Source organism: Podarcis liolepis (assembly GCF_965112155.1).
Source record: "Podarcis liolepis genome assembly, chromosome: 2".
NCBI lineage: Eukaryota > Metazoa > Chordata > Lepidosauria > Squamata > Lacertidae > Podarcis > Podarcis liolepis.
In genome coordinates this window covers 85,838,805-85,861,767 of record NC_139555.1, presented here as the reverse complement: position 1 = coordinate 85,861,767, position 22,963 = coordinate 85,838,805, and the positions used below count along the sequence as shown (strand labels likewise).

Sequence of the window (22,963 nt, the reverse complement as noted above, 5' to 3'; positions counted from 1 at the left end):
GGACAGATCACAGAACGAAAGGCATGGAGAGCATGTGAGTGAGGCGTGGCACAAACAGTTTTTAAAAGCCACACCCCACTTTAAACCCTTGGCTGTCTTGTGCGCTGCCAGCAGCTATGCTGATGAGGCTGGCCAAACATTTAGATGGAGAATAACTGACTCGTTTTCTCCTGTCTGTACTCCATTTGCAAAAATGGGATATCACTGTTCTTGAGCAGCACCATCCTACTGCTTGACCCCGTTCAGTGAATCTCCAAGCAACAGAAATATCTGCAGCTCACCCGTGTTCCTTTTATTTTCCCTTACAGAGAATCTCAAATTTTCAATGCTGACTGAGCACTACTGTCTCAGCCAATGAAAACACTGGCTTCCAAACTCTGGGTCCAACAATCTATTCAGGTGATTCACAACAAGCGTCAATGAGAAAATGTATAGCTCTTCTTAAATTTAAAGTACAGAATGCAGCGCTGAGACTTGCTCCTTCTTACATTCCATGGTGCAGCATCTGATGTTGTGCTAGGACCAGCAAGTACACATTAAGAACATTTTCCCCAGCAGGAGATTGATGACCTCGCTTGCAAATTGAAGGGCATCTAAGTTTCAAACTACATTGGGCAATGGCAAAGGCCTGATTTCTAAGCTAAAATGTATGCAAGCAGGTCTGGGATGCTAAGTCACCTGCCAACCACTTACCTTCATGCAGCCTTTCCTGCAAGGCAGTTGATGGACTCTCTTTCTATATCAGAGCCCAACTTTGGGAAAAGTGGCAGCTAGGAAAAGGCTGTGGGGAGGAAAGTGGTTGGCAGCAGATGACACCTTAAAGACTAATCGATTTTATTTTGGTAGAATACACTTTCATGGACTAGAGACCTTTGTATATGACAAAATCAATGCAAGCTGATGCTCCAAATAAGTATGTTACTCTTTAAAGTTCCACTAGACTGTTGCTTTTGTTGCAAGAAGCTAACATAGCTACCACTGCAAGTACAAATGCAATATGAACTGGTTGTGTAAATCCACCCTTTAGTATACACTGGCTGCAAAGCAAACATCTGTAACTCTGCAACTTACCCAGGTCCATGTCTCCTGCCTTAGGTCTCTGTGAGTAAGGGACTCCTTTATACACAGCATCCAAAAGCTTCTCCTTCACTTGTGTGATGGTGTCACAGTTTAGAACCTTGACTGGGATCTCGGGAGCATTTTCATTCTCAGGGTTCACACAGTTCAGCGTCTATATGAGAGAAAAAGGTAAATATATTTGCATGATGGGATTTGCCACATTGCACTATGGTTGCATATCGGGGGAATGCAGAGGGAAATGGGCAAGAGAATGAGAAGTCATCAAACTGCCTTGGAAGCTTTACCCCCTTTTCCAGTCATTAGGTTGGAAATTTTGGGGAATGCAAAATTCTGCAGTGGAATTTCTTAACCCCCAATAACATTGACCCTGCTGATCAGATTCCAGAAAACCAGGCTCCCACTTGCACTAACCAGCATTTTGTAGTCAATTTGTTGACGGATGAGCTTGTCTTCGCTTAAGGAGTAGCGAGCCTCTCCAGTGATAGCATCAATGGGTCCCTTCTCCATCTGCTGTTTGATGGCACAGTAAAGCATGAACAGAGGTTCACCTGCACACTCCTAAAGAGAAGGAGGACAGGGCATTAGATAGAACATCCCTTGAAATACCTAAAATAAGCAGCTGTTTCCAAATCAAACTTGCATTGGAGGCTGATTTTATTAAACACTACTTCCATGTAGTAGTAGTAGTAGTAGTAGTAGTAGTAGTAGTAATTTGCTGGACCCTGGAGAACATGCTTTAAATGTATACACAGAAATGACCAGTGTTGTAGTAAGATCAAAGTTTGCCTAATGATTACGGTATGTTGTTTGATACCTTTGGATCTTGCTCCATTTGCTTTCGTATCGTATCTCCTTTGACCCCTATCTTGCCAAAAAAAGCCATTCTTTGGAAAATCTTATCAGAAAAATCCTACTCTTTGCAAAATACAAGTCAATTGTTTCAGTTGGCTTTTCACACAAACAAAATAATGGACAAGATGTTTGCTGAATATATGGCAGCTATTAATGCTGAGGTACATGATGGTTTGAGAAACAACGCAGTGAAAAAGCATGTGCAAACTTTAGAAATTCAAGAACTTCACCGAAGATCACTGATCTACAGGGATTATAACCCTACTTTCCCCCCAAAGGGTAGGCTCAATTGGGCAGCACAAAATATCCAATACATGGGGATGGACAAGGCATGAGCAAAGACTTCATAAGATAAAGTAGACCATAAAGGGCTATCTCAAGTGGTTGTTCAGTAGGTATCTGGGTTGACTGATGTGGTTTTCTACAAGTTTTTCTGCAAATTAATTCTCCATGTTCATTCTTACCCATTATTGGATCAAGTCAATGAGCCATATAACCTAGAATCAATCTCCGACAATAGCCAGGACCTGGTTCTTCAGAAAAGGATATATGACAATTGCAAAACAATCCATTAACTATTGTTCATTCAAAGCTTCCAGCACTATGAAGTAAGAGATAAGCTGGACATAAATCTGCCTTCCTCTACATTGATGGGGAAACTGGCCCTCCAAATGTTGTCGGACTCCACCTCCCATCAGTCCCAGCCAGCATGGTCAATAGTCAGGAATGGATTTGTATATCCTCTATGAATTTGTCTCATCGGTACAAAAAAATCCAGATTCTAAAACTCTCCATAGCCATGTGCCTCATAAGTCAATCCTTAGATACGTGAAATAAATGCTTCCTGTTGTTTCTTCTTCACTTACTAAATGGTCACACGATTTCATTCTAACAATAAAAGAAATGGAAGTCTGTGATTGTTGTGCAATTAAAAGTTAAGGACAACACAGTAAACAAAAGGAGCCAGTAGACTCCCAGCTGAAAAAGTGTCAACCTCAGCAGTCAGGGGTGTATGATTAAAATGGACTGGAAGTGAGGTGCTGAAGCAGGGGAGAAGAGATGGAAATTAATAGGATGAGTGTGAAAGACATTTGAGAAGGTGAGAGGGGAACTAGAGAGACATCACTCTGAAAACTATTATCAGTGGATTGAGACATTGACTTCAACAGTGTTTGGATCAGACGTATAGTAATGCTACATAGCTGGTCCCCAGGAGTGTTTCAGTATTTTCTTGTGCAATCTTTTATGCCAACTAGGGTGAAGATGAAAACAGGAGGGGTAGAGACAAAAATCCCAAGTGACCTCAGTCCTGCCACCTCTTTCCCAGCTGGCCACCATCAAAACAAATTCTACTTTGGTGCAAAGTGCATCTCCTCTCTCTGCCACCATATGCTGTTAGCATCTCGTTAGCATCTGCAGTAATTAAAGAGACAGCTGCTAACGAGCAAGAACAGGCATACATCATCCCTAGACCTACCGACAACACGCCTGTCTTTGAAATTATGTTTCATTTGCAAACTTGGCTTCATTAAGTCTGCTTGGGAAAGAAAGAGAGAGAGAATGAACCAATGTGGGTGCTATGCTGTTTATTAATAACTGTCTTGTCTCCTCATAATGCACAAGCCAAATGATGGCCGTACATTAACAGGCTTGCATGGCAATTACACTCCAGCATGGCAAGACTCTCCCATTTTTGCCTGCCCTCCTCCCTTTTCAGGTGAGGCCAGAAATTCAAGCCTCTTCCAAGGAGGGCTTTTATTACTTATAAAAGCTAACTGCAAACCATTCAGGCACAAAAAAGCAACACAGATGGAGAATAAATTGAAGATGGCTCCTTGGTCGTATCTTGTTTGTCTGTTGTGATCTCTCATCACACAGTTTTCTCCCACTTGCAGTCAGCTGAGGAGCCATGCATTGCTTGAGAGCGAGGTGCCTGACCTGTTATCAGGGCTGTTTAAAGGCACTCTTGAGAGCAGTGGATTGCTTTTTACCTTTTGATCACCTCTGAAGACTAACCCTGTTTTAATGTTCTCAGTCCTCAGAGGTTCTGGATACTGGGTCTTATACAATGGGCAACAGACAGAGAGGGCTTTGCGTTCTTTAAAACTTGGGGTAAGTATTAACTAGTTAATTACGTTTGTTAACTGCTCTTGAACTGTGTGACTCCCAGCTACAAAAGTGCAGTTGGGCAGGTTGCCATAATCATGCAACAGTAGAAGAACTTTCCATAAGAATTAGCGGGTTCAATATCTGTTTGCAAAGGGAAGTGGGAGTATTTGGCATGGATCTGCTAGAGAGCAGATTGTGGTTTCAAGCTACACCCATTTAAAACAGGCCACTGAATCTGCTCTAGCAAAGCCAACAGTGAGCTCAGTAGATCAACTTTATGCCAAATGATGTGTTAGCCAGCTCTTTCTTATTTACGGGAAGGCTATCACACATACTGACTCCAGGATAACCTGCTTTGGCTCTTTGCCACTTTTATTAAGACTCCAAACACAAAAGATGAAATTACTTTTGCCTTCTCTTAAGGGAGGTACATGGGCAAATAGGGTTCACAAAGCATTTGGCTGGGTCCCTCATTGCACCAGGCCCATGCCAGGCTTGCTGAGAGATCTGTAGGTGCAGTATGTGCTGGAGGCATGAATGGTACCTGCCAGGGCCATAGAAGACCTTGAGCCCCAACTCCCCCTTGTATGCTGATATCACTGGCAGGCACCAAGTTCTGATACGATGGGTTGGCTACATGGAAAAGGCAAGTGAAATCCGGATGGATCCCACTGTAGTGAGTGTCTATTGGGGTACAGGATAATTACATTCAGTCCACATTTTTAAACAAACCAACCTAATTTGCACCTCCTGGACTAATATACAGATTAGAATGCAATTATTATTCAGATGTTGCACATCTCTGTATTTTATGGCTCAAAATATGCAGCAAAATGTGTAAAAAAGTATTAATGGCATATTTTAACATAAAACATGTTTAGAAATGCATACTTTGAGAAAAAATACATATTTAAATAAGCTTTTTGTGATAAAATATGTATTTCAATAATGTGTAAATATTAATTTTCATAGAGATTCTTTTAAAAACCACAGATTAATGTGGAAATAGGAATGGAACAGACTTATAAACACATGCAAAGTTGAAGCAGACTGGAAATAAGATGGTTCTGTCAATCCTTGGTCTTCAGCACTCTGAATACTGTCTAAGACTGGCCAAAATCCCAAATCTCTCCCCCACCACACACATTTTGCAAACCCCCATAATTTGGTGACTTTCTGTCTGGACTACTGTAATGTGCTGTATGAAGAGCTGCCCTTGAAGAAAGTCCAGAGGCTCTAGTCAGTACAGAATGAGGCTGCTAGGTTGTTAACTGGGGCAGTCAAATGAGACCATGTGTTGCTAGTTCTGAAAGCACTGCACTGGGTGCCAATGAGCTACTGGCACAATTGAAGGTGTTAGTGCCAGCATATGAAACCCTAAATGACCCAAGGACCCAAAAGAACACCTTCCCCATTATCAGCTATCTCAGCCCCTATGAACAGCTAGTAAGGCCTTGTTGGCTGTGACTGCGGGAAGGGGGCTGTGACCTATAACAGGGCCTTTTCAGTGGTGGCTCTGTTCGTGGAATGCCACGGTTAGGTGTGATTGTCTCTATCACTATTGACTTTCAGGAGGAGTTTGAAAACACTGCTGTTTGCCCAGGCATTCGATAGCTGAAGGTCAGTGCTCCTGGCAACTGCGAAATCACTGGATGAGAGAATGTTTTTAACTGTAGCAGTTTTCAAAATGCTTTAAAAAATGTATTGTTGTGGATGTGGCTTGCTGCCATGGGCTCCTTTAGGAGGAAGGATGGGATATTAATAAATAAGTATAAAATAGTAACCAAGCCCATAAGACCAGGCAAAGGTAACTTGGCATCTTTAGGCAAGGACTTATGTTAACACCACATGCTCCCCAACAGCTTTGGAGCAGGGATTATGTGCTGATCTGCAAAGATGAAAAGCACTTTAGCAGCTGACAGCGAGACACCAGCCAGCACCTACCACATAGCTCTAACAACCTCTTTGTGCAAGGAGACAATGCTTTTTTTCCTGGGCTCATCATAAGTCTGCGCTCAATCTTTTAAAAATGACATAGACCAAAACACACTTTTATGCGACAGGACAGTGACTGCACAGTCAGTATGGGATGAGCTTTTAGAATTCACGGCTCTGAGCCCAGTTCCTGGAAGGAATGGATCTGAGGCAAAACCAAACATTTGAGCATAAAATACAAAACAAAACATGAAGAAAGTCACCGATAACTTGCTGAGATGGCTCCCCCCAAACCCTGGAAGTATGGCAATTCCAGCACATAGCCCAGCCTTCCTCAATTTAGCCTGGTGCCTTCCAGATGTTTTGGAGTGAATTCCCATCAGCCCCTGCCAGTTTATATAATCCAAAACATCAAGAGGGTACCACAATGAGGAAAGCTAACATAGGATTCTATCCAATGTAAAACCTACTCAGAGTAGGCACATTAAAAGTACTGGTCGTTAGTAACTTATATAGAGTAGACCTATCAATATGAATCTACTTCAATCTACTTCATTTCCTTTCAACTATTTGTATACTGCTTAATCACAATCATCACTAAGCAGCGTACAAGAAGCCCAATACAGAAAGCTTCAAGGCCAACTAGGGATTTCAACCCTGGTTCTCCCAGTCCAGCACTGTAACCACTACACCGAACTCTTACTGAAAACACCGCAATCTCTGGTAGAGATGTTTCCAGGTCCTCTGACCCAATATCCTTTTAACTGGAGATTCCAGAGCTTGAACCCAGGGCCTTCTGCATGCTCTACCACTTATCAGTTGGCCCTCTCTGACACAAATGCAGGACTGAGATCTCACAAATAAACTGAAGGATCTAGAGGCCTGCTCTGCTCTTTACATATTGTCTGCAAATGTTTCCATTACCTTTGTTCCACTGACAACTCAGCACTGTTTCCAGGAGTTCTCCTATCTACAGCTTTCTCTGGCCAATATTAAGCAGGCACAGTGGCTGTAGACCCCAGCTCCTGCGAAAAGCAGAAGGGCCAAAAGACCAAATGCTCTTGAGAAGAGCACCTCCTTTAACCTTCAACAGATTAAGAGAAGCTGCAGGATGCAGAATAAAGTGTAAACATTGGCATTTGCATATGAGTGCCTGCGTATGTGGAGAGAAAGCCTGAAACAGCATGAGCCAAACTATCTAACGCTCACAGTGTCTTATTGATGAGATTTAGCTCATCAGGCACCTAATATTGTGCATTTTTCAATGCTCCTCTTTATCTGCTTCGCTCTCCCATTCCCTGGGATGGCTCATTAGGAGGCTGATGAATGGCGCTCAAGGCCTCAACAAAAGCACCACTGCCCGGGCCTGCCGATTCCACGATGCCTGCCTGTCCCTACCTCTGCCACAAACGACACCTGGGCAGCCAGGGCGAAGGAAGCGGGGAGAGGACAGAGAGAGAAGGGAGAAGAAGAGCAGCACATTGATCTCGGCCTTCAGTGGTGCTGAATCAATATATCATTTCCCTCACAGATGATTGGCAGGGTTTCTTTTCATTCCTTTAAGGGCCTTGTGCTGTTGCTGTGTAGCTGTCACAAGAGGCTAGCTAATGCTACATCCTTGTATGCTACACCTATTGTGAGTGTTCATCTCATGAAGGGCTCAGGCTAGAGATAAGCGCTGAGCTATGGGAGAGCAGAGCTCGGCTCTACATAGCAGCAAGAGTTGCATCCTGATTGTGAGCCCCGCTGCCCATACTGGAAGGTGCTGCTTTGAGTAGATCCCTCTCCAGTAGAGCTACTTCTGCAATGGAGAGGGAGAGCTTCTGGTCTCACTAGGTCTTCAACAGAGTTCTCTGAGTCGAAGGATGGCAGTGCCACATCCTCTGACTGATGGGACACTGGTCCCCGCAAGCTTGCTGGGTAGCAGCACTTCTGAACTGGCCACATATGCTCTCCCTCTTTTGATTTGGAGTCCTTAGCTCCACCACCTCCTTCTGGTCCCTGACACACCCATGGGAATAATTTGTGCCTATCTGAAGACATATGGGCCAACCAGCAAGTGTACAAACATAAGCCAAATCTGGGGAGCATCCCTTAATGCTGCAAATCAGAGGTGCTCCTACAAACTCTTCCCTACAGGAAAGGCAGTAAATATAAGATACCACCATTCTTTCTTTCCTTTGTTCTGGTCATCAACAGCTCATTTTGACCCAAGGACACAAACTCATGCCCCAGCTGCAGAGGCATTCCCTTGTCAGGTCCTTCTCCAAAGACATGTTCTTGCAAAAATTCACCAAAGGCTACACACATAAAAATGCAAGTACGTTCACTTGCTGGATTTGCATGTGCTTTTGCTACAGTGTGGGGTGGGACCATATATTTCCCTGCTGGCAAAGTGCTTGTGGGGAAGCCTGTTTCAAGTATCTTGACTACTACTTCTCATTTCACAACCACCTGCAATCCTCATCCCTTTAAAGCTACTCAGAGAAATGATATTCTAGACATCAGTTGATGGGAGCTGTCTCTTCCTGCTGGTTACATACATTGCTCTTTTATACTGAGGAGACTGGAACACAGAGCAGGGTAAAGGTAGGTGGCTGCAACCATGGTGCACTTTGCTCAAATGACAATGGCTCGTATGGGATGTAATGGTTGAAGAGCTCTAAGAACCAAGTCTGAACACGATGAACTAAACTACAAATTTACATCATAGTCAGCAATAGCATGTCTACAGGGAATGCACCCTTCTATTGTCTAGGGAAATTCTCATTCTCCTTCATATACTCTCTAACTAAAACTTGCCATATGGTCAGTTTTTGACCAGTCTGTTTTTATCTTTTGTGTGTGTGTTTTAAATAAAGCCTGGCTTACTGCCACTCCAAACAAAATAAAAACCAGCAAGAAGGTTTCCTTCTCACATATTGTCAGAGCTATCTTTTTTGTAATAAGTTTTTACTGAAGAATTTTGAACTGTATAATACAAGCAACGGAACACACAAGCACAAAACAACAAAGCAAGCAAGCAAGCAGCAAAGGAGATTAAAAGAACAAAATAATGGGTCACAGTTTCTTATATATCTGAGTAAAGGTGGAAAGGGGAGGAAGAAAAGGCTAGGTGGAAGGTGAGGCAATGGCCTGGGGTCACTGTTATATCGAGTCTTTCCAGAAGACCATCTGGGTAGCAGATGGGAGGAATTCCTCCACTGAATTGTTTATAAATGAGAGGGAGGGAAATTGGGTGACAGCAAAAGCATCAGGCTTTGCCTGGTCCATACTCAAGACAATTCGCGCCAATAAACTTTTCTGATAAATCTATTTGCCACATGCACTGGCATCATGATTCAAGCATAAAATCAGGCCTTTTCCATCCCCCCAATAGCCATGCACTGTCAGGAGGAAAGTCAAAATGTCTCTATGGAGCAGCCTTGGGCTGGTAAATGGGCAGCAAGAGCAAGTACAGGAGATTTAGGGACAGTTTGCTTAGTTATTAAGGATAGCTGATTAAATATTTTGTCCCCAAATCAATTGGGGAAAAGCCGCCACATGTGTACTCTGATCTGTGCTGTGAAAGAACGCTGCCCTGAGACTGTAGAGCCCATTTCTCTGAATGCAGAAAATCTGGGGGCAGCGGGGATCAATGTTCAAATGTATCCAAGGACCATGCTTTCCAGAAGCTTAAGCACATAAAACAACATTGTGTGTGTGTGTGTGTGTGTGTGTGTGTGTGTGTGTGTGTATTATCATTAGAACTCGGTATATGTTGGCTCACTAATGACCATCTGCAAAGGCAACCGTTCTGGTAGGCTCGATTGCTTTGTACCTTTCAGAGATGTGGGAAGAGGAAAGGAGAACGCTGCATGGAAATGAACTTCAGCAACTGATGTGATCCTGCTCCTCTTCCTCAAAGCAGCTCTAAGAGCTTGGTAACTAACCTGCAGGACAGATTTATATACTTGTGCTTGCATGCACAAGGAATGGAGGAATGGAAAGAGCCAGTCCATTGGATTTGGGTGGTGACAAATGGCACTGCCAAATTCCAGCAGCATGAAGTCAACCCTTCCTTTATCCAGCTTGGAATGCAATTTATCTATTCCTGGAGCTTAGTGCACAGAGATATTTTTGAAGGAGAGAGTTTTTTTGGGGTTCTTTAAAGCACCACATGGGCTCCCGGTGTCTCCTACACACAGCTTGAGGTGTATTTCCAGACCAGACCACACAGCACCACGTTCTCAAAAACTTGTGCACCTTTGCTTGAAACACTACATGGAGCCTTCTCTTGGTTATGGCTATATAGGAACTCTACATTTAAGGCCAAGGCTACATCTGCACCATACATTTAAAGCACTACGATACCACTTTAACAGTCATGGCTTCCCCCAAAGAATCCTGGGTAGTGGCGTTTATTAAAGATGCTGAGAACTGAGACCCCCTGTTCCCCTCGCAGAGCTACAATTCCCAGAGATCCCTGGCTGAATGTTAAGTTCTGTGAAGGGAACAGGGGTCTCCTAAAAACTCTAGAATATAAATTCAAGAATTATTGTCTTTATTGTACTGTCACAGACCCAGTAAAGATACTAATATATGAGGTTGCCTGAGTCAAGTCATTGGTCCATCTATCTCAGAACTGTCTGACCAGCAGCTCCTCCGGGTTTCAGGCAGGGCTTCTTCTCAGTCATACCTGGAGATGCTGCGAATTGAACACGGGACCTTTCTCATGCAAAGCATGATCCACAACCCTTCCTTAAAGAGTGGGCTATTGCAGAACTTTGAGGCTTCTGCAGAAGAGCTGCAAAAATAAAATAAAAAAGCTTCTGGCTACAGAATCCCTTGGTGTGTAGAGTTGGAAAGGAGCCAAACCCCATCCCAAGCTTCAGGCAGCCTCTACAGCTGAGAGTCTGTGGCAGAGGCAGCAGTATATTAGGAATGGGTTCCTTCCATTTCTAGCCTTTCTCCCAACAAACTCATGTATTCCATGACTTCACCACCTGAGCTCTCCTAAATTATTCCCTCACCTGGCCCCTGCCAAATCCCAAAGTCATGCAAGAGCTGTAGCTAGAATTAAGTAAACATTGTAGCCCATAGGACCAACTTAACGCAATGGCGATTAGACAGTACACCGAAACAAGGATATACAGAGCTGGGTTCTAAGAAAAAATGTTTAAACAGCAACAAAGCACTGTTCTCCTTACATCCTTGCAAAGTGATATATGCTCTACAGTAGCGATATACGTTTATAGATATGGGACGTCCCTAGACAGAGGCAAAGAGCGAAGTGCATGTAAGCGATAACATAAATCACCTCTCAGTGGCCGATCACTTGCAGTCTCTGCATAGCTCTCAACTTGCTTGGAAACAATTCAAGCTTTCTTTATCTTAATGAGGGATGGTATCCCACAAAAAACAGCTCTGCGCCACAATGATTTGCTGAGTGAAAGTCTGGCAAGATCCCAGTGAAGCATCACTTTTGACTGACAAACAGGTCTATGTAACAGTCATTAACCTGGGTTTCCTTCTGGAGTGCGGGTAAACTACAGCTCCCCTGACACATGGGCCACAGCAGTGCCAGGCAATGGCAGCCATAATTCATCCATGGTGCAGCAGCTTGTAGCTCGGGGCTAGGCAGGGCCTGCAGGTTTTACCTCCACAGAATGTACCTGAATCTGTTTGTGCCTACTGATTTTTTCCAGCAGACAAGACCAAAGGAAGAAATGTGCTACATACTAATGAGCTGTAATGGGCAGGGAGGGAACCTTGCACCAACTTAATGCAGCTGCAGCCATGCCACCTCCACTGAGATCCTGGGAAATACAACAATTCTGGTTGAACAATGACAATTGCCGTTTTTTTTGTTTCCCTTCCATATAGGGAATTCAATTGTTTACGCTGTTCCATCATCCTTCAGCCGTTCAGTCCCTCCTTCTATCAGCACCTCCCTAAAACCATTAACCCACCTCTGCACCAAACTGGTTTATCATGAAGGGGGGGAAAGGGTTGGGGATATCAGGAAAGTGAGTGGAACAGTGCATCAGAGTGACTTCTAAACGCATCCAAGTTCTCTAAATGTTATCTAGAAGTTCACGTGGTGATAGCAAAGAATAGGAAGACTGGTAACAATTGTTAGCTTAGTTTTGCAGAAAATTGGGGTATACCAAAGGTGGAACCAGCCCCCCAAACCTTGGTGTTCCCAATTCCCAAGGCACAAGCAATGGTTCTTACAAATAAAGCACCCAAATCTTTTCCCCAGCCTCATTCTACATGGTTAACAAGATGCTCCACTCTTACCTTTAAGAACTTGTACAGAAGGAACGTGAACCAATTTGTCAGCATTTTTTCAGCCACCGACTCAGTCCTGTAGGGGAGGTAGGGAGTAAGTGTGAGAACAGGAAAAATCAGAGGCCTCTGATCTTTTCTCAAAGTCTCAGATCCTTTTGCTTTTTCTCTTAAAGGCTTTAAAGGTCAAACCATGAAAGGCAGGAACCTCAAAGCAAAGAGGAAGGTAGCCAGAACACGGGGGTTGCCATGACAAAATCTAAAGATAGTCCTGGCAACAGCCAATCCCACTTTGCCCCCACAGAGCTCATTAGAGTAAAACCTGGACTCCTGCTGGCCACAGCAATAAAAATACAGCTAAAGAAAAAGAGTTGACCCAACCTCCATCAGCAAATCTCCAGAGACTGCTCCCCAGAATCATCTTCTGGCCCTTGCTCCGCATTTCTAAAGAGTTCAAGGATCTGTATTTTCACTGAGTTTAATGGAATTCACAAAGCTTCCCAGTTAACATTTTGTAGGAGAGCAATAGCTGGGAAAGGCAAGAAAACTCTGAACTATTTTGAAATACTTTTGTATATCAGTGAATAATCTCAGCTGGAAAGTACTCTGCAACAGCCATACATAATTGAACATAGAATCACAGAACTGTAGAGTTGGAAGGGATCCCAAAGGTGATCTACTCCAACCCCCTGCAATGCAAGAATCTCAGCTAAAGCATCCATGACAGGGCTCACATTGACCAACTCCAAAACCAGGTGGTAGACATTGCCTCCCCTTAAAGGGAGAAAGGTTGTTTTCTGCTGCTCCAGAGAAGCGGACACGGAGCAATGGATCCAAACTACAAGAAAGAAGATTCCACCTAAACATTAGGAAGAACTTCCTGACAGTAAGAGCTGTTCGACAGTGGAATTTGCTGCCAAGGAGTGTGGTAGAGTCTCCTTCTTTGGAGGTCTTTAAGCAGAGGCTTGACAACCATATGTCAGGAGTGCTCTGATGGTGTTTCCTGCTTGGCAGGGGGTTGGACTCGATGGCCCTTGTGGTCTATTCCAACTCTATGATTCTATGATTCTAAACAGGAAAAAAGGAACATATAGTATTTCCAAAATTGGGGGGTGGGGAGCAACTGGCCCAGCTTATTCCCCACAAAGGAAGACAGCCTCCAGAAGCTTAAGTGATGCTTCAGACAATGCTGCCAAGCATCACTTGCAATCTCTGGTCTGGTCTAGTAGTGAGCCGAGTTGCCTCTTGTCATTGATTATACCCCACTTGAAATATTAAGATGGGTTTTGTTTGTTTTCTTGCAATAGGTTGTGGAGGGGAGGTCTACAACCAATTTCAGCTTAGACTCACATGAATGAGTCTAGAATATGTTGCGATTTTTTTCAAACAGGGTTTTTGTTTTATTTTTTACATCTCTAAGCTGCAATTCAAATGCCTGTCCCATCCAGAGCAGTCATGGGTTTCTATTACAGCAAAATATGGGGAGAGCCATTTATATAAATTCCACTGCATGTGAGAGAGTGTGATCAATGAAAAGCTTCTTCCTCCTCTTTAGTATTGTGAGAAAGGTGGGATAAAAAGAGCCCAAAATTTATCTGCATCTGAGAGGCTCGGTTTTATTGCACTTGTTTCTCACTTACCATTTCTAGCACACCATAATACTTGACCGGACAGAGATATGCTAAGAAAGAGCTAAGAAGTCTCGCTTCCCTCCGTCTGAGTATGGGACCATGTTAAACAGATCAATGTAGTGACATCATGAGGATCTGCAGCAGTGTATATTGGTATACTGACATTTAATGGAAAACTAAAACTCTTGCGATTCAGGGGTTTGCCAAGTTCCCAATGTCTGCATGAGTTGGAGAAACCGCTGAATATAACAAAAAATGAATTATTCATATGTCAATATATCAGTGGATCCTCGTTAAGGTTTTGTAAAGAAACAGGGCGTCATACTAGCTTCCCATTGATATGCTATTACATACTGACAATATAAGATTTGGATTTTATATTTATACATACTACTCCAGAGTGCAGATGCTTAGTAATTGCATTTAACTGCAAGTGAACCTTCTTGCATTTCCAGAATGTATGTTCTCATTATATGATCATTGTGTTGCTTTTTGTCCATGACTAAAGACATTGTCATCTAGGAAGGAAGAGTTCCAGTCTAAAGCACATCACATGGCAAACTGGGGGACAGCAGAAAGGAAGGAAGTTTCAATATATTTTCCTATGCACATCAGCCTCTCTCTCTCTCTCTCTCTCTCTCACACACACACACACACACACACACACACACGCCAAAGTATTTCAAAGCAGGAGCCCAGAAAGAGGAGATCAAGGCCAAAGCCAAAGGGAGAGCTGGGAAGAAGATACAACTGAAACCGTAGAGAGTTGTAGGCAGACAGAGAGAGCTGCTGGTGGAAGCTCAGGGCCTGATCACCAGAGACATGAGCAGATTAGTATACAGAGACAGGGCTGTAAGAATTGAGTCTGTGTTGACTGCCTTCACTATTCATCAGCTCATACCAATGAAAACATTGCTCTGATACAAAAATTAAGATTCACCTTAACATACTTATCAAACAATATTTAAAACTATGCACATTTCTTCCTTAAAATGGAGAAAAATATGCAGGTGGCTCTGATTGGAATTCTTTATTTATGCCTTTTTGGCTGCTCCATCTATTAATCATCAGATCAGTTATTTCATATTCAAATGCTCACAAAAGTACAAGCAACGCTAATGACCTCAAGAAGGAAACTGCCTCCTCATTTCTATAAGGGAGCAGACGGGAGGGGCTAAGGGGTGTTATTGAAAATAGCAAAACCAAAACAATCAAAATCCCACCAAAAGCTGCACAGATTTTGAGTGGAATTCCCATGAAACAATGGGAGTATCAGGCAGGAGGGAAGAGTTAATTACTGCAGATTGCTTTGAGTGAAACCACCTTGCCTGTTGTTGAAATCAGCCCTGAGTGCTCACTGGAAGGACAGATCCTGAAGCTGAGGCTCCAATACTTTGGCCACCTCATGAGAAGAGAAGACTCCCTGGAAAATACCCTGATGTTGGGAAAGATGGAGGGCACAAGGAGAAGGGGATGACAGAGGACGAGATGGTTGGACAGTGTTCTCGAAGCTACGGACGTAAGTTTGCCCAAGCTGCAGGAGGCAGTGGAAGACAGAAGTGCCTGGTGTGCTCAGGTCCATGGGGTCACGAAGAGTCGGACATGACTAAACGACTAAACAACAAAAAAAGATAAAGGGACCCCTGACAGTCAAGTCCAATCGCGAACGACTCTGGGGTTCCGGCGCTCATCTCGCTTTACTGGCCGAGGGAGCCAATGTTTGTCCGCTCCGCAGACAGTTTTCGGGGGTCATGTGGTCAGAATGACTAAGCCGCTTCTGGCGCAATGGAACACCGACACCAGAGCAGTGCACGGAAACACTGTTTACTTTCCTGCTGCAGCGGTACCTATTTATCTACTTGCACTTTTTGGTGTGCTTTTGATCTGCTAGGTTGGCAGAAGCTGGGTCCAAGCAACGGGAGCTCACCCCGTCACAGGGATTCGAATCGCCGACCGTCTGATCGGCAAGCCCAAGAGGCTCAGTGGTTTAGACCACAACGCCACCTGCATCCCTAAAATTTATTTTTTCTTATTTCTCACGTAGTCGGCTCAAATATAATTCCTGCCGATTTTCACCTTCTGCTTTGATTAAATGGAGAGTTTCCTTGACTTTGTTTTCCTAGAAGAGCAGATCCGTGCTTGCAAGAGAAAGCACATTATCAATGCCCAAAAACCTTCTCTTTCACTTTCCCATAAAAACTGAGGCCTGCACCACTTGTTACCCAACAAGCTAAATGCAGTCCATTGCCCAGTTAATCTGCTGCTGCAGCCTGCCTTTGGCAGCAGGCTATGTTCTGGTTGATGGATCAAACAGTGTGTGGGTCTGGCTTATGTTCTGAAAGTGACAACCCTGTAGGAACAAGTGTGCTGTGATGGCGTTTATTGACCTGACTAAGGCTTTCAACACTGTAGATCGTAATGCCCTGTGGACTGTCCTTGGCTGCCCAGATAAATTTATAAACATCATTCGGTTCCTCCATGATAATATGACAGCAACAATCGCAGATAACAATGGCTCTCAAAGTGAACCATTCACAGTGGGCTCAGGTGTTAAACAGGGTTGTGTTATTGCCCCAACTCTATTCATTATTTTCATTGCCATGATCCTACACTTTGTCAAAGGGAAACTCCCCACCGGAGTAGAAATCATATATAGATCAGATGGAAAGCTCTTCAATCTGAGCAGGCTGAAAGCAAAGAGTAAGGCTACCGTAACAGAGCTTCAGTATGCTGATGACAACGTAGTGTGCGCACGCTCAGAGGATGACCTCCAGACCATCCTAAATATCTTTGCAGCAGCTTACGAAAAGCTTGGCCTATCACTCAACATCCAAAAAACCAAAGTGATGGACCAACAAGTACAAAATAACCCCTCTGCAGCGCCACAAATCCAACTCAATGGTGTAACATTGGAAAATGTTAACCACTTCTCCTACCTAGGCAGTTATCTTTCCACAAGGGCCAACATTGATGCAGAAATCCAGCATCGCCTTAGCTCTGCAAGTGCAGCTTTCTACTGATTGAAGTGCAGAGAGTTTGAGGACCGGGACATTCGCAGGGAAAGCAAAATGCTTGTTTACAAAGCTATTGTACTACGAACCTTACTATATGCTTGTGAAACATGGACCACTTATAAACGCCACCTCCAACTCCTCGAAAGATTCCATCAGCAGTGTCTCCGAAAAAATTTACACATCACTTGGGAAGACAGGCGAACTAATATTAGTGTATTGGATGAAGCAAAGATCACCAGTATTGAAGCAATGATTCTTCAACATCAACTTCGTTGGACTGGTTATGTTGTGCGGATGCCTGATTATCGTCTTCCAAAGCAACTACTCTATTCTGAACTTAAAAATGGAAAGCATAATGCTGGTGGTCAACAAAAGAAGTTTAAAGACTGTCTCAAGGCAAATCTTAAAAAATGTAGTATAAACACTGACAACTGGGAAACACTGGCCTGTGAGCGCTCCAGTTGAAGAACAGTCTTTACCAAAGGTGTCATGGGCTTTGAAGACACTCGAACTCAGGATGCAAGGTAGAAACGTGCTAAGAGGAAGGCATGCTTGGCAAATCCACACTGTGATCAACTCCCATCCAGAAACCAATGTCCCCACTGTGGAAGGACGTGTGGGTCCAGAATTGGCCTCCACAGTCACTTACGGACTCATTGTTAAAACCGTGTCTATGGAAGACAATCTTACTCGGCTACGAGTGATTGCAAAAGAAAAAAAGAAAGAAAGATGGAAACTATTGAACTAGGTTCCGGGAGATTTAAGTTCAAATTCCTGCTCAGTTCATTGCACATTTGAAAATTCCCTCCATTTTTAGATAGATTTCGCTATATCCACCACGACTAGACTCACAATAAGAGCTAATTCACACACTATATTCTCTTAAGTAACCATCCTTTGGCTCCTGAGCTCATTCACCTAACAAGGGTATTACAGACCCTCTCAGTTTTACACTGCATGTGGCAGTTCTGTTTGCCACAGGTACACCAACATGACATGTAAAGCACATTTTCAAACATGCAGGAATATGCAGTGGGGAGATGCTGGCAAAGGAACTCATCTCAGGCACATGTTCATTGCCTGCATACAGATATGCATCTTCCCTTCATGTGCTAATGGTGTCTAGTGCAAAAGCAAGTATACACACAGCATGTGCAACTTCTCTGTAAAGTGTGAATTGGACCTAATCCTAGGCTGAACACTCTGAAAGGATATTCATTTGTGTCTTTGGCACCACACTGTTCCAAATGGCCCATGATCAGATAAGGAATCTTAAATATATTTTCTTAATATGCTGTTATTCTAAATATTGGCTTTCATTAGGAACAACTTTTCAAGGACTGGATTGCTAAAGGACGAAGAAGGGGAAGCACAGTGACAGACACCGTGGTGTATGTTTAATAACTGCACTGGTTCTGCAGCTGGTGTTTCTTTCAATATTCATTGGCCTGTGATACAGGAGACCTATCTAGCTACCATTTAAAAATTGATGGAGCAGAGCAGATGCAGAGTGGAGCTGGAACGCTGCCCCTGGCTCACACTCTTCCCTCACCTGTCTTGAGGCTCTTTGCTTAAGAAAATCTGCTGGGCTCTGACATTAACCCATCCCAACAATCACCTGGGAGGAGTGGTGTGGATCTGCCCTGAAGAAATGATTGGAAAATAATGACAAGGGAAGGTAGAGCCCAATGCAAAATCGAATAGGAAGAGAACACCTCTCTCTTGGACCCATGAGCAAAGAAGCCTGCTCCTGATGCCATCCATTCAAAACATCAGATAGTGTTTAAGGGGCAACAGGAGAAGGCCCATAGTCATTTTGGATGTAGGTTGAAAGAGTTTGCTATTAACAACCTCAGGACCATCCAGGAGCATTTACGAGATTTGTAAAATGCAGGGTTTGTGGAAAAGACTGCTAGTTGAGATGCAAGAATACAGGCAATGACTTGCTGCGGTCGGCAGCCAAGGATGCAAGGATACTGCCAGTGAGAGTGGAAGTAATGCAGGGTGCAGTGAGAAGTGGCAAAAATCTACATTAAACCTTCAGTGATAAGTAGTTTTAATTAATGAAACAGCTGCCATTTCTAGCACTCGGATTTTAAAATGATGCCAGCTCTCACAGAGCGAGACTGTTCTTAAGCTAAAACACAGAAATAGGACATCTACTGAGTTCTGAAACAAACAAATTCTCTCTACTATGCATCTAATTCCAAGGCAGGAGGCTGCCCCCCCCCCCAATGGTTTGATTATCTGACTCACAAAATAAGGCTGTGTAGAAGAAACATTTAAAGGCAAAGACCCACCTCTGGTTTCTAAGCTCTTACCATGTGTTGCCCACATACCCTCAAGCCCATCTCTGAAACCTTGATGGCTTCAATTTTCTTATTATTTTTTTAAAGGCAGAAGGGAGGGGGGGAAGATTCTTGGGTTATTGAATTTTCCACCCAATAACAATTTATTTCCTTGCAAGGTCTGAGCACAGAATCGTAAAATATGCATAGACCTGTTTACAGAGTAAGATCCAAACTACTTTAGCACTGACTCCCTTATCAAATTATTTGCAACCTCCTTGGCACAGGCAAGGCACTTATCTTCCTCTGTCCACTGAACTCCTCTAAGCTGCTCTGCAGCAGAAAATAATGACTATTTCTTTGCTACATGACACAGGAGTAATATTATGAGTTCAAGAAATTTAAAATAGTAGTAGTCTACAGTAGAGGTAGGTTTGTTGAATCTACTTTTGTTTCTCCCCCAGAACCTCAATATCTACCAGTCAGGGCCAGATGCAAAAGACGTACATAAGAATGAAAGAACAGGGTGCCTCTGACACATTGAATTTATTATTGGTAGCAGAATTGAACTGAGTTCAGTTTTTTCCCCACATAAAAGTCCACTTCTGCTTAATTTTAATTCATTTCAGCAACCAAATTTAGGTGGGAAAATTTCTTTTGTTGCTGCTACTGTTAAAAAACCAGGAGTCAGAAATCCATGTTGATGTACCGCATCTCACTCAGAGATCTCGCAGGAGGTCTTCCTTCTGCCCACCCTGATCTATAGAACTACATCTCATGATAGCCTCTGAGGGCTCATCATCCTACACCATCCTTTGCCAACCTTCTTCTCCTAGATGTTTTGGATGACCACTCCCATCAGCCCCAACAAACACGGCTAGGCCTGAGGAGAGTTGTCGTCGAAACATGTGGAAGGTACAAGGGTGGCAAAGGCTATCTTACATTATATTAGAATATAATATGTAAAGGGTGAAGTATGAAAAGGGGAAGTCTGTGAGTCATTCACGTTTTCCCTCCCCTCCCCCAGGTCAATTTCTGTATAACACCAAAGCTTGCCTCAGCAAAAACTCGCAAAGACACTTTAACATGTTCCGAGAGAAATGCTCACCTCCTCAAGAGCAGTTTTGGATGGTTCTTGCTCTCCAAGTTCTTTTCGATCAAGTCTGAGAGAAGCTGCTTGAGCACCCCAGTGGCATACTCCATCTCGCCCTGCAGCGCTGTCATGATTAAAGAGGCCACGTTGCCCCGGTCCCTCATGGAGAAGCTGCGCTGTGCCTCCAAAGTGCGAATGAAGGTCAACAGGAAGTGCTTCTTGTTCAAGAGCTGTCCAAAGAGGGTCAAAGACTTCTCCACGTTTGCCTGGACCTGAGGGAGGGAAAACTTCATTAGATTCAGGTCCAGACGCTTATCTTAAGAGTTCCTTTGACTAGGTATTTCAAAAGGCCATGCACAGGGACCTAAGGGTCATGAGTACTTAGCAAAACAGATAAAGACTGCTGTCCCGACAGTCAGTGGACTTTAGCAGCAACCAGGAAAATTCACTTTCAAAGTGAGAACTGTCTTCTCTGTCCTCCCACATTCTAATTATTGAGAATTGCCGTTTGGGGGGAGTTTCTTTCCAGCCATCACCATTTAGTGATGATTTAGAGGATAAAGCAATAACGTGCAAGTCCTTTCAAAAGTCTGTTGCATCCCATACATGTCTGTACATGTATCCATCCTGTACACCATACAACTGCTTTGACCAATAATCTCTTCACTCTGGATGCTTCCGAGGCAATGGGGTTTCCCCCATTCCACCTTGCCATTTAAAAGTCATTCTTTGGCCTTCTGCTCTCTGTGGATCTATTGTCAAACACGTACATATCAACTAATTTTTGACTGACTTGCCTCAAATATATATATGATACTTTATTTTTTTCCCTTTTACAGTGCTTGCAAAGCCTACTATATAAGATTCTCTTGAATCTGTAGCACAGGTGCATACATAGAGAGTATCTCCATGGGGGGATGAGTATATATAATACATACTCTTTTCCATCCTGTGCACACACGAGTCTCATTTTCTGGTTTTATTAAAAGAAACATAGAATTCAGTTGGGCATCCTTTTTTTCCATAAGAAAAGTTGCCAAAATGCTGGGCTTGGCTGGAGAGTAACAGCCAAATTCTTTCTGGATAGATCTGAGTGTACCAAGCTGTCCCCACAGGAAATTCTGATCTTTTGCACTTTCTGCATATGGTCTTAAATGTTACCGTCTGTCCCTGAGATTAGTGATGCCATTTGAAGCATGCCTGGTTTTGTTTTGAGTGGCTTTTTAAAAAAAATAATAATCAGGAAAGGGCATTTCCTCCTCTCCCACATATATTCTGCTCCTGCGGCTGCTGAGTTGTCCTCAGATTTTGCTGGTCAGAGCACCCCTACATCCCAAAGTGGATCTCAGTGCCTCCCTAGCCATAAAGCAGATACTTAATGATCAGGGCATCTGCTCTACAGAGATTGCTTAGGTGCTTTAGTGCCCCATACTCAGGAAACAAGTAACTCTCTTTCTCCATTAACAATAGCCTCTGTCTTGAATCTCCATCCACAGAGTCCCCCCCCCCCAGGGAAGTCCAGGGCAAAAGTAAAATGGACCTTGTTTAAAGTCAGACTGTTAGCTTCTCTGGGCAGAGACTTTTCTTTTGCTTATGTCACTTTGTAAAGCAGGAGTTTGGAACCTGTGGTCCTATATATGTTGTTGGGCTAGGCTCCCATCATTCTTGCTCACTGGTCATGTTGCCTAGGGCTGCTGGGAGCTAAAGTCCAATGGTACCTGCAGGTTGCCTAATCCTCCTTTAAGGTCTTGTGTACTGGTGGTGGTATATAAATAATGATAAAAGGAGAAGAATCTGCATTGATGAGGTTACAGGAAGTATTCCTGCATTTGGGTAGTCTTCCATACTGCGCAAGGGGAGGGAAATGGGGAGAAGAAGAGCAAACAGAACGGTCAATGCTGCAGGATATGTTTTAAGATCTTTTTTTTAAGTATGCACATATTGGAATTATCGTCTCCAATCAATGGCTCTCACCAGCTGCTACTGAAGGTTGTCATTGAAAACTAAATGCTCACAGTTTGAAACATGGGTTTTTTCCTTGCTTCCTAATGTCTAGAAAAAAACCACATGTCAACACAAGCCCAGCAGGCAATAATTGGATAATCTGCAGGTCAATTCAGAAGGAGGAGGAATTTCAGGCACACAAGCCAGCCATATTTCTAGAGACACCCCCAGCACCAGATTTTACAGAAGTGAAGATTCAGAAGCCAAAGGTATATTCCTAAAATCCCCTCATCTTCTGAATGTCCAAACTACCTCCCATAGCCTACCTCCAAATGACACTCAGACATATGTAACTAAAGCCCAACAGCTATGCCTGGTTATACTGTTTCTTCTCTCCACTTCACTCCATTCCAAGTTTTCCCACAAAGTGACTTCCTTCTCACCCCTCCAGAGTTCTTTATGTTTAAGAACAAAGAGATGGGAGAGAGGAGTAGCTGTTTGGGGGGGGGGGGCAGGCACCAGTGTCTTTCAACCAGCACTGCCTTGGTTCTTCCTAGCCAGGATCTGAGTGTGCAGGGCTGCCTAATGCTCCATTCGTGGTAGGTTTCACAGACGGTTTTGTGCAAGGCCACTGCCCTGTATTTTCAGTGATCAAAATAAAGCAAAGCCCTACACTCTCCCAGAAGCCATGAAGGCAGGATCAGATGGCAGGTTCCTCCTATCTGGGCTGTGTGCTCAGCTTCTAAA

The 22,963-nt window shown here is 43.5% G+C and overlaps 1 protein-coding gene and 1 long non-coding RNA gene across 7 annotated transcripts in view; one reads left to right on the top strand and one right to left on the bottom strand.

Moving 5' to 3' along the window:
• The window catches only part of PLXNA1 (plexin A1), a 299,945-nt gene that overhangs the window by 28,540 nt on the left and 248,442 nt on the right, over nucleotides 1-22,963 (bottom strand). For all 6 annotated transcript variants that reach the window (XM_083489159.1, XM_083489158.1, XM_083489156.1 and 3 more), the window contains exons 22-25: nucleotides 20,288-20,544; nucleotides 12,259-12,325; nucleotides 1,492-1,638; nucleotides 1,072-1,231 (exon numbers count right to left, since the gene is read on the bottom strand). In XM_083489159.1, coding sequence (XP_083345285.1) covers nucleotides 1,072-1,231; nucleotides 1,492-1,638; nucleotides 12,259-12,325; nucleotides 20,288-20,544 — 631 coding nt within the window. The remainder of the gene's footprint in view (nucleotides 1-1,071; nucleotides 1,232-1,491; nucleotides 1,639-12,258; nucleotides 12,326-20,287; nucleotides 20,545-22,963) is intronic.
• Nucleotides 7-8,930, top strand: LOC310700242. The gene is made up of 3 exons (XR_014522524.1): nucleotides 7-399; nucleotides 3,968-4,044; nucleotides 5,614-8,930. It is a non-coding gene; the product is annotated as an uncharacterized lncRNA (long non-coding RNA).